At 55.4% G+C, this 13,604-nt stretch overlaps 1 protein-coding gene across 1 annotated transcript in view; it reads left to right on the top strand.

Moving 5' to 3' along the window:
* Window positions 1-237: 237 nt before the first annotated feature.
* The window catches only part of TMCO3 (transmembrane and coiled-coil domains 3), a 33,505-nt gene continuing 20,138 nt past the window's right edge, over window positions 238-13,604 (top strand). Inside the window, exons 1-6 of the mRNA XM_032881002.1 lie at window positions 238-771; window positions 2,306-2,485; window positions 3,880-4,071; window positions 4,975-5,103; window positions 8,058-8,150; window positions 12,732-12,918. Coding sequence (XP_032736893.1) covers window positions 328-771; window positions 2,306-2,485; window positions 3,880-4,071; window positions 4,975-5,103; window positions 8,058-8,150; window positions 12,732-12,918 — 1,225 coding nt within the window. The 5' untranslated portion in view covers window positions 238-327. The remainder of the gene's footprint in view (window positions 772-2,305; window positions 2,486-3,879; window positions 4,072-4,974; window positions 5,104-8,057; window positions 8,151-12,731; window positions 12,919-13,604) is intronic.

Below are 13,604 nucleotides of genomic sequence, written 5' to 3'. Positions count from 1 at the left end.
TTAAAAAGAAAAATTGTCTTTAAACTCGGCATAACCTTGCATCCCAGTTCTTTACCAGGCGCCGTACTTCAGTGTTCAGCGTTCGATTAGGTCCAGGTATAGTAGTTAAGATATTATTATCGAGAAAAAGTAACTTCTCCAAAAAAGTGGTAGCTTTCCGGATGTAATTATTCAATACTTTTAACTCTGATCTCAGTGGGAATGAGTCGTTGGTTCAACTATATGTGACAGTAAATCTCTTCTTCAGCTGAAAATGTGTGTGTAAAATGCAAGCTGACATTGGCGGAGGCCTTTGGACCGTGTGGCCCTGTCCTCTAAAACTGGACCATGAAGGTGCTGGAGGAAAACTACTTGTGGGTGCTGCTTGCACTGCTCCGTGTGGTGGCCAGCGCTGCGGAACATGAGCAGGTGGCGAAGCACGCCATCAAGTTACACCGAGGCCGCGGAGCCGCCGGCGCGCAGAGGAAGCAGTGGGTCCTGGACGGTTGCCGGAAGCTCTCCGGGCTTCTTCGCCAAAAGACTGTGGTTCTTAACAAACTGAAAAGTGCGATCAGAGCGGTGGAGAAAGACAGCAGCCTCTCCGATGAAGAGAAGCTATTTCAGGTGCACACGTTCGAAATTTTCCAAAAAGAGCTGAACGAAAGCGAAAACTCAGTGTTCCAGGCGATCCACGGCCTCCAGAGAGCCCTGCAGGGGGACTACAGGGACGTCGTGAACATGAAGGAGAGCAGCAGGCAGCGCCTGGAGGCCCTGCGAGAGGCTGCGATCAAGGTCAGTGCGGCCCGCTCTGGGCCAGAGGGCAGGGCCCGCGGGGGTCCGGGGAGAGGGCGGCGGGCGCTTGGGCCCCTGTTCGCAGCAGGGCGTGCGCGGGAAGTGTCCCTTCCTTGTGTGGGACATCTTAGCACAGCTTGCTTCCAGGACTTCTAGCAGCTGTTGTGGTGCTTTTCTCTGCTGTGGAAACATCCAGGTGATTAAAACGGTGACTATAAACCGACGTGGAAGTAAACGTATTTGCAGCCACCATCAACATTTTGATTCTGACAACAGTTCTTTTTAGCGTGAAGGTTGGCTGTCGAGTGTCCATCTGCTGAAGATTCCAATACTAAAGTTCGTTTTCAGCCATATGTGCATTTGAAATCAGCATTTTGACGAAGCGTATTTTTAAAACGGAGAGACGAAAGTATTGCCGTATCGGATGTGGTATTTATGTATGATTTTTTTAGCCGTCATTTACGCTGTTTGTTATGTCAGACACTTTAAATACCGATCTTCCTTGACTCATGATGGGGTTTTGTCCCAGTAAGCCCGTCGCAAGTTGCAAATACAGCAAGTCAGAAGTGCATTTAAGTCACCCGAGCTGCCCAGAGCTGCAGCAGTGTTAGCTGACACGAGGCCCGCTCCGTAGTGACGCGCTGAACACCTCACGTGCTGTGTTGAGTTCTGTACTGAGTGTGAACACAGAATGCTTGTCGCTGGGGCCGTTGTGCACCACGTGGTGGCTGGCCGATGGGCAGCTGTGGCCCCATGCCACGGCCCAGCGTCATGAGAGAGGATCCTGCTGCCTATGGTAGCCCGGAAAAGAGCCCCTCAGAATGCCAGGGGTGGTTTCTACTGAGCGTGCGTCACTGTCACACCACCGAGAGGTCAGGAGGTTTACGTCCAGCCATCCTAAGTCAGAGACCATCGGTATGTGAAATACGACATTTTGGTAGAAAGCGTGTGGTGTTAACACGCAGTTCAGACGGTGGAGAGGGTACAGACTATTAAACTTTCTTTACCAAAGGACAGTATATTCGGTAGAAACACGGTGATGGGGTGGATGGCTGAGTCAGGGTCAGGGTTTTCGACCCCCTTGATTCAGGAGCATGTGTCTTTGGCGTGTGTGACTGTGTGTTGGCAACAGACCTTGATGCTCTCATCTGAACAGATGCCGCTGCCTGCCAGTGGCCCAGGACCTCAGGTGTATCTGGAGCGCGGCCGTCCATACATGGTCGGCGTGGTGTCTGCGGTAGAGTCTGTCCAGTGAGGGGCTCTGCGCGAGTAGATGACCTTCAGAATTTACTCCAGGGCTATAGCACGTTCGTTGGTGTGTCCATCACGCAGCTGTCCCTGACGTTTTCGGAGCTCGTGACGTCCGAGTGATGGAGGGTCCTCGACCTCTCCTGGCCGGAGCCACACACACGATTACGAACGGATTTGGCAGTGAGAGCGTGTGGGTTGGCGTGGCCGGGCCAGGCACTCGGATGGAAGTCCCGGCCTGGCCTCTTCCTAATAAACCCAGATTTCCTTTCTCACCAACGCACAGGAGGAGACAGAATATGTGGAACTTCTGGCAGCGGAAAAACATCAGGTCGAAGCTCTCAAAAGCATGCAGCACCAGAACAGAAGCTTATCCATACTCGACGAAATTCTTGAGGATGTGAGAAAGGCAGCCGATCGCCTCGAGGAGGAAATAGAAGAACACGCTTTCGATGACAACAAGTCCGTGAGTAGCAGTCCGGGACGCGTCCCTCTCCGCTCGGCTGCGTGCAGCTGAGTTCGCCGGCGCGCCTGTCGCGGTGTGGACTGGAAGTGAAGACGGGACCAGAACACCTGCCGGGCTCAGAAAGAGACTGGTTTGTCCCGTGGGAGTCCGCTAGATAACCCTTGCCTTTGCCTTGCATTTTTGTCGGTGCCTCACCAGTGGCTCGTCTCTGTCCCACTTTTGCCTTCAGGGGGACTGGGACTCTGGTCTTAAGAAAGCTTGCCCTGGGACAGTCAGGTTTCAGTGCGGATCTGCCCAGGGGAGCCGTCAAGTCCTTCTAGGAAGCGTATCCGACGCAGGCTCTCAGACATCTCACTTGTTCTGACAGGTTGAGGATTCTCTGGGGAAAATGACATTAATGCCAAAAATTGGCTGTGAGTCCTGAGAAGGACGCTGAAAAGCCTGCGGTAGGAAAGCAGGTGGGAACCCCACTCAGGGCGTGAGCACCGCGCAGGCTGCTCTCGGGCATCGCCGGCCAAGGCAGGGAGGGGCGCGAGTGTCTTCTTGAGGGAGCTCGCCTGCCCTTTACGCAGTGCTCAGCGAGCTCTTCCGTGTCCGGCCATCGGGCTGTCCCTGCCACGCCCCCCCAGTTCACTTCTGCCCCCAGCACCTTGGGTCTGTGCGGATCCTGCAGACAAGGGCTCAGCCCGGCACGTCCCCCACTTCAGAGGTCCGTCACGGGTTCCAGACCCTCTCCTCGGGCTCCCAGAGCACAGGAAGACAGTTTCTTTGCTGGGTGACGGTGACATTGTGAAGGACACAGTTGAGGAACAGCCAGGTGTTAAGGGGTGAAGAGTGGATGCCGCTCTCCGCTCGCCGGGGCGGCTCCCTCCTCCCAGCCGGACGCTCTCCGAGCCCCTGCGCCAGGGTTTACTGGGAGCCGCCTCGTGTGGGCCTGTGATGAACTTAGCCTCTCGCCCCCTTCCCTCCCGCAGCCCCGTCCTGTGGGGATCTAGTGGCTTCCTAAAAATGCCCGCACTGCCGTGAGCTCAGGTGAGGCTACGGAGCGCCCGTGAGGTGCTCGTTTCTCCTCGCATGTAGGAAATCACGCGGGTTGTGGGTGCTGTCAGCCAGGAAGGGGGCTGAGGACCAAATGCGTGTTTGTTGGTACAGGTGTACCCTGAGTCAGGTAGAGCAGGTGTCTGGAAGTCATAGAAACCCTAAACACTTCCAGCCTTAAATCGCCTCTGTACTTGAAATAATTTTCCTCAACATGTGTTCATGAGCACGTGTCCGTGTTTCATCACACGACGGAACACCGGAGACGTTTCCTGTCACTTTTTTATGGAATTTTTGCTCTAAAAATTGAGAACATTTCCTTGTTTCCAGTGACACAGTGTTGGTTATTCTCACAGGTGAAAGGGGTCAATTTTGAGGCAGTCCTTAGAGTAGAGGAAGAAGAGGCCAATTCCAAGCAGAACCTCACAAAGCGGGACGTGGAGGATGATTTGGGTCTCAGCATGCTGATCGACTCCCAGAACAACCGGTACATCCTGACCAAACCCAGAGACGCCACCATTCCACGCGCAGATCACCACTTTCTAAAGGTCATCTGTCTGTCTGCTCCCCTCTCAGAACCCCCACTCCTTTCGCGCTTCCTGGTGTTCATGCGAAGTAAGACGGAGCTTTATTTCCTGAGCGTCATAGGGTGCACAGCCTTCCTCCCAACAGAGATTTTGCTAGCGTTCCGTGTTTTCTGTGACTTGAAGCAGCTTCTCTTCATCTTTATTTGTTCCCAAAAGAATAAGAGAATAAGGCATTTTAATATTTAAAATGAAAATTAATTTTTCTTTTGGGAATTTGGGAGTCTGTGAAGTCAGGAGCTGCTCTGATGGGCTCCAGCTCGGCCCTGAGAGGGAACATGGGATGAGGCCAAGAGGCTTCGGCTCCGGCGTTGTGGGTGGCTTCGTGTAGACGTGGGTGTGGGATGAGGTCCAGCTCCCCCAGAGGAGGTGACAGGCGTTCTAGACTGAGCTGGATTCACGTCTGTGCCCTCTGGGGAAGCCAGTGGGATAAAGAAGATACGGGATTACGGAAGGATCTGCAGTTGACAGAGCTGTGGGTGGAGATCACTGCTTGGGCTTGGACCGGAGAGGGTAACAGGTACAGGAGTGACTGGGGCAGCTCAGGGAAGGCTGTCGGGCTCCGGACACCCTGCTGGGTCTCCAGCGTCCTCCCGGGTGCCGGGATTTTGCTGCTCTTCAGGAGGATGGAGGCACCCACTGAGAGGAAGGTCTGTGACCCCCAAGGAGCGCTGGGAGTGGCTGACTCCTGGGGTGGGAGGGACTCACACCTGGAAAGTCCGCCCAGCTGTCGCCTGCCTTCATTGCCTGCGGGACGGGGAGGGGCCCGCTCCGCAGGACGCCTGCTTTCTCTGCCGCCAGCCCCTTCTGGTCCTGCCCAGGATTACCTCAAGTGTCTGTGTCTGTTTTTTGTTTATTCCCCTCCAGGACATCGTTACCATAGGAATGCTGTCTCTACCTTGTGGCTGGCTGTGCACAGCAATAGGACTGCCTACGATGTTCGGTTATATTATCTGTGGCGTACTTCTGGGGCCTTCGGGACTGAACAGTATTAAGGTAAGAGCAGAATCTGACTGTTGTAGTCTCCTTTAACAGAACACTGAAGAGGCACGGACTAAAGGGTTTTGACGTTTTGAACTTGAATTGATAAAGATAGTAGTTTCTCATAAACCATGTTGAGGAAGATGCTCTACAAAACAGTTTCATAAAAAATGTCTAAACCGTAAGGAAATAATTTTGTTCATTAGTGAATGGATGACTCGACTAGAGAAAAAATCCTGGTACATGTCTTTAAATTTTATTAGTTTCAGAATTTCTGTTTTCAGTAATAGTATGAATTATATTATTCAGACACTGAAAACAACTGAAAATGCTGGATTCAGTATGTAATTCAAATATTTGTACCATATGGTGAAGCTGGTAAAGTAGTGACAAATTAACAAGCCTAAACGTGGGGTGTTGTGAGAGCCCCGGGAGACTGAGAGTGCTGGGATAGAGGCGGCTGTTGCTGAGGCTGGAGCAGGGGCTGTGGCAGCAGGGGCTGTGGCAGCAGGGCCTGTGGCAGCAGGGGCTGTGAGCTTCAGCCTGTGTTGCCGGCACTCTGTGGACTCTTGAATGGGCCGTCTAGATACACACAGTTCCGACAAAAGGAACAGAGAATGGCCAGAAGGAGTGTCATGAGTCCCACACGGAAGGAGCGTGCGGGGTGGTGAGGAATGCAGCAGAGCCCTCAGGAGGAGGACGGGCAGGCAGGCAGGGAGAGTTGTGGGCGCTCCACTAGGGGCCTCTCCCCTGCGGCTAATGGACACACCCCGCCGGGCAGGCGTGCTGCAGCTTCTCTAGACCGGACAACAGAAGAAGATGTGAAAAAAGTCCTCATCCCCAAGTAATCTTCACAGTGGGTCTGATTGGCAGGGGGATGGGGGCTGTGCTCGGGCTCAAAGCCCAGGACCTTCCTGGCAGGTCCTCTTGTGGCCTGGGCTCAGCGTGGCAGGGTGGCCTATGGGAAGAATGGTTTTGAGTTTGTTGTCTGTTTTTTTTAAGATTTGTATATTAGAGGGGCGCCTGGGTGGTTCAGTGGGTTAAGCCTCTGCCTTCGGCTCAGGTCGTGGTCTCAGGGTCCTGGGATCGAGCCCCGCATCGGGCTCTCTGCTCAGTGGGGAGTCTGCTTCCCCCCGCCCCTGCCTGCCTCTGCCTACTTGTGATCTCTGTCTCTGTCAAATTAATAAATAAAGTCTTAAAAAAAAAAAAAAAAGATTTATATATTCGAGAGGGTACCATGGAGTGGGGGCAGCGGCAGAAGGAGAAAAGCTGAGTCCCCGCTGAGTGCAGAGCCCGATCTGCGAGATCGTGACAAAGCCTGAGATGGCGACTTGAGCCAAAACCAAGAGTCGGACACTTGACCAACTGAGCCCGCCGGGCGCCCCTGGGAAGAATGGTTCTAATTCAGTTTTCTGAATAAGTGATCTCCATGTGTTTGAGGACAAGATGGTGTGGGTAAAAAAAAAAAAAAAATATTTGTAGATGAAAAATCTCTTCCTGCCCTTGTCCCATCCCTCCCTTTCCAGAGTATTTACAAATGATAGCAAATACAAATGTATTTTTCTATTTTTATTTTTTCTTCATAGCAATGACTGCTTATAAGGATTAAGGCTAAATGATAAGTAAAGGCTGAGTCAGGTGAAAACTACACTTGGAAGCTACAAATATTACAATTCCTAACAAATGTGCTGTACTTTGGAAAAAATGTCATTACAGTAGACCAAGGTGAAAACCCGGGCGTACCAGCCAGAAGTGGGAGGCGGTTCACGGAAGAAGTGTGATGGTGCCAAATACTTACCTTTTCCTAGTAGGAGGTTGATAAGCTTGTGCTCATTATGGGGAGAAGAACAGGTTTAAGTGTATTAGTTTGAAGCCATAGGTTACAGCTTTGTTTTAAAAAGGGAGGAAAAGTAAAAGCAGTAAGGAAAAGCCAGAAGACGAAGGAGTGGGAGCAGAAATCTGTTATCACGATGAGTAGAAGTGAAATAAACTTCCCTACTGAAAGATACGAGTTTGTGGTGGTGTCAGGAAAAATGCACAATAAGCAGGATTCGATGAAAATGAGTAAGAAAAGTTGAAGTGAAAGGAGGGAGATGGCAGTGAAAGAGAGGGTGGGGCCCTTCCTGTCCGTGGCGGGCAGGCTGTGTGCGTGTCCTTGCACAGTGGCTCAGGGTGAGTGTCGACGCGGAGAGGCCTGTGCTTTGCTTTCAGACGTCCGGTTCATGGCTCCACTGGAAACCACCGGTGTGAGTGATGTAGGTGGTGTCGAGTAGAGCAGTGAGGAAAGCATTCTCTGCTAACCACGTCACGGCATAGAAAGTAAATCGCAAATGGAAAACCAGAACAAACACAGAACACAGGAACACGGTATCTCGAAACCTGTGGGACGTGGCCAGCTGTGGCGCCCAGGGAAAGTGGGTGCACGTAGTCGTGTGCAGAGGCGCGTGAGAGCGGGCCCTCGGGGCTTGGTGCGCACCACCCTCCAGGGAGAGCGAAGGCAGAGCAGTAGCGGCTCCTGAACCTGGAAGCAGGTGATTCATGAGCCAGTTCTTAGGAAAAAAGATAGAGAGTCCTTCCCCTAGTGGAGGAAATGGGAAAGAACAGTGCAGTCAGGAAGGTCAAGTCATCTCAGGTGCGGAGCACACTGAAGGTCAGTTTAAAAAACACGCTGTGTGGGGCGCCTGGGTGGCTCAGGGGGTTAAGCCGCTGCCTTTGGCTCAGGTCATGATCGCAGGGTCCTGGAATCGAGTCCCACATCGGGCTCTCTGCTCAGCAGGGAGCCTGCTTCCTCCTCTCTCTGCCTGCCTCTCTGCCTACTTGTGGTCTCTGTCAAATAAAATCTTAAAAAAGATAAAAAACACACTGCTCTGTAGGGATGGTCCCACTGGGTATGTTAGCATCAGATTATCGTGTGACGCACACCTCGGATGTGAAATACATGACTGTGCGGTTTAAAATTGTGCTTGCAGTCTGTTGTGCAGGTGGAGACCTTGGGAGAGGTCGGTGTGTTCTTCACTCTTTTCCTCGTTGGCCTGGAGTTCTCCCCGGAAAGGCTGAGAAAGGTAAGGGCTTCACCAAGCTGTGATGTTGCCCCCAATTTAATCATCGTATGGTTTCAGTTTGTTTCCTTTCAGTGTGGGCTCATGATTGGGTTATCAAATTAAACTCTTTTTTTTAGAGATTTTATTTATTTTATTTTGACACACAGAGAGAAAGGGCACAAGCAGGGGGAGCAGCCAAGGGAGAGGGAGAAGCAGGCTCCCCGCTGAGCAGGGAGCCCGACGGGGGGCTCGATCCTAGGACCCTGGGATCCTGACCCGAGCCGAAGGCAGAGGCTCGACCAACTGATTCACCTGGGAGCCCCTGAAACTAAACATTTTAGAGTAGGTTTTAGTTTGGTACTATTCGGAAAGATAAAAAATGCTAGAAGAGGTGAAAATTAAATGCATAAAAGTTAGCTTCCGTGGGGCTGATTTCATGAGCAGTCTGAGAAGTGACGTGTTTGCGATTACATGATGGGGTCCCTCCGAAAAGGTCAGACACTGCTCGAGGCTGAACTGCCACAACGTCAGATGTTCAGTGTGTTACCCTAGAAAAAGGTCTTTCATTCCTAAACGAGTGGCAAACCGATTCTGTGCTTCTGTCCCTGTAAAGTGCCAGTACCTGCAAGGCCGGTGGCCGCCGGGACCGGGCGTGTGTGGAAGCGGTGAAAACCGGGAAGCGGCTGGCCCTGAGCTCTGGGGGCCGCCCGGGTGGAGAGGGGAAGGGAGCTAATGAGGAGCTCCTCCCTCGCAGAGGAGGACAGCAGCCCGCTGCGGAGCTGGCGGGAGGGGGGCGGAGGGGCGGCGGGAGGGGGGCGGGGGCGCCGGCGGAGGGGCGGCGGAGGGGCGGCAGGCCACTGTGGTGCCTGAGGACCCCGGGCGGGCCGGCCCAGCAGGGTGACTGACGAGCCTTCAGCTGCGGGTGCAGATGCTGCCTCTCCGTCCAAGCGAAAGAATCAAGCACGAGTGTTTGGAAGCGTGAACCCACGGAGGTGTCAGGCTCCGCGCTGGCGGTTCTGTGACAGACGAGCGGCCGCCGTGCTGTGGCCACGCTTCCGTGTGTCGCGGGAGACGGGTTGAGCGTTGTTGGTAACAGCAACGTGCATTAGCGCGGCCGCCTTGCTTCACCCTGTCCCTCTCGGACCTGTCGTTTCTCTGCCGTCTTGCTTTTCCCTGGGGAGGCTCCGCCGGTCCGTCCTCCGGTCGCTTCCTCCAGTGTGCTTCTCGAGACGCGCCCTCACGGCCTGCCGCGGGTCACGTCCGCGCGTTCTCCGGGGGTCTGGGCTCCGGGGGCCCCCGGCTTAGCCTGCGCGCCGGGCGTACCAGATGCGGAGCTGCCAGGACGGGCGCGCGCTCTCCGCTGCGCTGACGGGCGCGTTGTGTGGCCGTGGCCCGGCGGGGACCGGCCGGGTCTGCTGGGTTCCGTGGGCAGGAAGGTCTCCTCGCGGCCGTCCTCGCTCGGCGCTCGCGTGGGCTTCTGCGGCTCGGGTGTGTGCGGCTGAGAGCGGCGGTGGCGAATAGCGTGATTCCCGCGGTTTGGGACAGAGGGGCGGAGCCCGGCTGGGGGCGGGGTTGGGACAGAGGGGCGGAGCCCGGCTGGGGGCGGGGTTGGGACAGAGGGGCGGAGCCTGGCTGGGGGCGGGGTTGGGACAGAGGGGCGGAGCCCGGCTGGGGGCGGGGTTGGGACAGAGGGGCGGAGCCTGGCCGTCTCCGCGCAGGACCGGCGCGCCATGGACCTCAGTGTCCTGCGCAGTCAGGGGTTTGATGATTCGTGTGTCCGGGCTCTCCTCCTTCAACCTTCCTGGTTTTCCCCACGGTAGCGTCTGCGGTTAGCGATTGGCGGCGGCACGCGGACTTGGGGGGACGCAGCCCGAAGCCGCACGCCCTTGGCGCCATGGCTGGCCAGCAGCGCGCCGCGTTTACCATCGCACTGGGCCGGGCGCCCCGGGGGGGGCTCGGGAGGAAGATGTGGGAGCGTCTGGTCGTCGTGGGACGTGGTGTGAGAAGTGGGAGGGCGCGTGGACGGCCCGGCCCCTGTGTAGTGACCTTGTCTGGGGGGAGCCAGGGCTCCTCTCACACGGAGCCTGGCGTGGCGGCCGCCTGCAACGGGCTTGCGGGTTTCCCTCTGCCTAGTAAAGGACACCGTCAAGTGACACGTTTGTTTGCCTTTCCTGTTCTGCAGAGGAAGTCCGGGGCGTAGCTCCAGGGCAGCCTGAAGTAGCCAGCACGGTCTCAGGTCACCCATGTGCTCTGTCAGGGTGCGAAATCGTTCAGTAGGTTTTTGAAGGACTTGCTGGAAGGCCCCCTTAGGTCTCCTGTGAAACCACCTGAAAGTCTGATTAGAAGCTTTGCAAGCACTGAGTCCTGGGAGCTTCTTCGTGATTGGTGCCGAGCAAAGTTGCCGTCGTTGTCTCCTGACCGCACGGTCTGTCGCGTGTCTGCGTCCCTGCCTGGCCGTGTCCTGGCCCCCACATCTGTCTCCCACGTCGGCCATTCGGTCTCTGTGTGCGAGCCGCGTCTTCTCCCTTTTTTCTCCGTATCTGTCCCCTCAGTAGACCCTTGTTCCAGACGCTGGTGGCTGCGGACTGTGAGGCCGTGTACACAGCTGTGTGGCCCTGCCTTGTGGGCCTCCGGTCTTGGGATTTCAGAAGCATGTGTGGGGTTGTGGACAGAGACATGAAAACGGAGCTCGAGGGGGTGTGTGTCTGGTATGTGTATGTGCAGATGTGCGGGGTGTACGCTGCCCTGACTCTGACACGGGGAGTTGCCTGGGGACCCTGCTGAGCAGCCAGCTCTGATATGTGTGGCCTGAGGGCCTGTGTTTCCGGGAGTGCAGGGTGGTCCAGATGCTCTCTGTAGAGCAGGAGTCCTCTATGGGCACTGCCCACATTTCCCACAGTCCCTTGCTCACTGTGCTTCTTGGGCAGACAGATACCCATCCTCCGGACCAAAGTGTGGTGGCGACCTCAGAAATCATCAGCCCAGCCTTCGTCTGCAGACGGAGGATGCAGGGTAGAGAGACGATTCCCTCCCCAAGGTGCACAGCCAGCCAGCTGGCCAGGACAGAGTCAAGCCTGAGCTCCGGGCTCCACTGCGGGCAGGAATACCCCCGCCCCTTACAGGAGGGGCTGCCTGAAACTGGGAGCGCTGGGGCGCCTGGGCGGCTCTGTCGGTGAAGCGGCTGCCTTCGGCTTAGGGCATGATCCCAGGGTCATGAGATTGAGTCCCGCGTTGGGTCCCCTGCTCGGCGGGGAGTCTGCTTCTCCTCCTTCCCACTCATGCTGTCTCTCACTAGCTCCGTCTCTCTCAAATAAGTAAAATATTTTAAAAAAACAACAACTTGGAAATCTTAAAATCCAGCATGCCAGCCTCCCCAGGCACTGTGGCTAGCTCTGCAGGTGCGCCCGGGCCTTCCCACCGCTCCTGGCTGTGACAGGAAGAGGGAGAGCTGTTGGGAGACCATTAGCCAAGACAGCGATCACCACTGCCAGGGGCAGGAAGTAGGGAGTGTGGCATCCGGACCTTGGAGAGGCAGCCTCAGGGGCTAAGCATTCTCTGGGCTGGCCAGAACCTCATGCAGAGAGCAGATCGGCTCTGTGCTTAGGGCTGAATCCCAGTTCTTTTGCCTCCGTCAGTCTCCCGCCATTTGACTTGGGCTCGACAGTGCCAGGAGGCTCTTACAGTTCGTTCGGGAAGTTGGAATCTGTGGCGGACAAGCAGGCTGCCGGTTACGGCCGTGGGAAGAGCTGTGGCCTCAGGAAGAGCCTCCCGGCTGCGCTGATTCCCAGAGATGGTGCTGTGGTTTTGAGGGAAGTGCGGCTTCTTGTCAAGAAGCAGAGCGGCGGAGGACAAGGCCACATCCTTCAGATCCCCAAAAGGGAAACAGTGTGTTCACACAGACAAGGCTGGCCAGCCCGTGGGGTCTCGGGCATTGGCTTCAGAGCCTCTGTGCTGAGCCCCTCTGCTCCTCTTCCGGGCCCCCTCATGTCCTTGCCCGAGGGCCTGGGTGCAGGAGTGCTTGAGAGGGTGTGGGGCTAGAAAAAATGAGCCAGTGCTTTCCAGTAGGATAGGATGAGTTTCAGGATGATGTCTTTTGTCAGTATTTACCGTTCCTGTTGGTGTCAGTGTCAGATTGCCTTCATTACTGTGTCTCCTCCACGCAGCTGAAAACCCGAGAGGGTTTGACTCAAACCTGACAGTTTCCATCATGTCTAACACAGTGCTAGGAGAACACCGAGGTACTCGTCAGTACTGGGGTACCGAGCCGAGCTGGCTGCCATGGGACTCGTGTTTCCATCCAGGGAGGGGGAGGTGGTGCTGTCCACTGTGGCGACGCGCCGAGAGGGTTAGGTGATGTGTGCAAGGACACGTATCACACAGAGAGAGGCGTGTGTTTCGTCCCTGTGACAGCACTGAGCACTCGGGAAGCCAACAGGAGCGGCCGCTGTTTTTATTGTGTTCAGATCGTGACTTTGGGTATTGGGCTGATGAGGTGTTTAGGGCAGAGCTCCTCCCTGGAAGACCGAGGCCCGTGTCCGGGCAGCGCGTGCGTGCTCTGCGCATCGTCACTAAACATGTGTAAACGGATGTGTTCTCTTCCAGGTGTGGAAGATAGCCTTCCAGGGACCGTGTTACATGACGCTGCTGATGATTGCGTTCGGCCTGTTATGGGGACACCTGCTGCAGATCAGACCCACCCAGAGCATCTTCATCTCCACTTGCTTGTCCTTGTCCAGCACACCGCTGGTGTCCAGATTCCTCGTGGGCAGCGGCCGGGGCGAGAAAGAAGGTAGGTGGGGCCGGGTTGTAAGTATGCGTTGGGGTACCAGGTGGTCATTGACTCGGATTCCCTCCGAAGGCTGTTAGATGAGTCACAGCTCTGCCCCATCGTGGGGCTCTGCGGCCAGTCACGGTGTTCAGCTTTTCCAGTCTCCACTGGACTAGGAAAGCGGCATTTCCGTGCTTGTCCATTTAGGATAGTTTGAGGACCACGTTCAAGAGAAACAGATCCATGTTGGTAAATGAAAATTGGTGGCCTAGGAGATGAGCGTGCTGCACCTGAGCTGAAACCACGAGGGGTCAGCGCTGTGCTCGCGTGGGGTCGTCACGTGTGTCTGGGACCTGCGGCCTGAAACAGCGGCTCTCAGACATCATTCCTCGTGCTCCTCCCTGCTGGGCCTCGGGGGCCTAAGGCACCAGCTTTGGCTCTATGCGTGAGACACTGGCCTCTGATGGTTACTGGACGTGGTGAGGCCAGACCGGCCCAGAAGCTGAGGGATGAACGTTCCAGCTTGTCTCACGGTGGCACAGCCCGGCTCCAACCGCACCGCCATTTTTTACATCACGTGAACTTGTTATGCTGATGTTCGCTGTTTTTGTTTTGTAAAAGTAAAAAAACAGTTTAAATGTGCTAGTAGCTTTACACTGAAATTTACCTGCACCAACACAGCAATGAGGGAAATAAGAAAAGGGAAA

This window comes from Lontra canadensis, unplaced genomic scaffold, assembly GCF_010015895.1.
Source record: "Lontra canadensis isolate GAN:19392208 unplaced genomic scaffold, GSC_riverotter_1.0 scaffold73, whole genome shotgun sequence".
In the NCBI taxonomy this organism is placed as follows: Eukaryota; Metazoa; Chordata; class Mammalia; order Carnivora; family Mustelidae; genus Lontra; species Lontra canadensis.
Note: the sequence above shows the minus strand (reverse complement) of the source record. Positions and strands in the feature narration are given on the sequence as shown.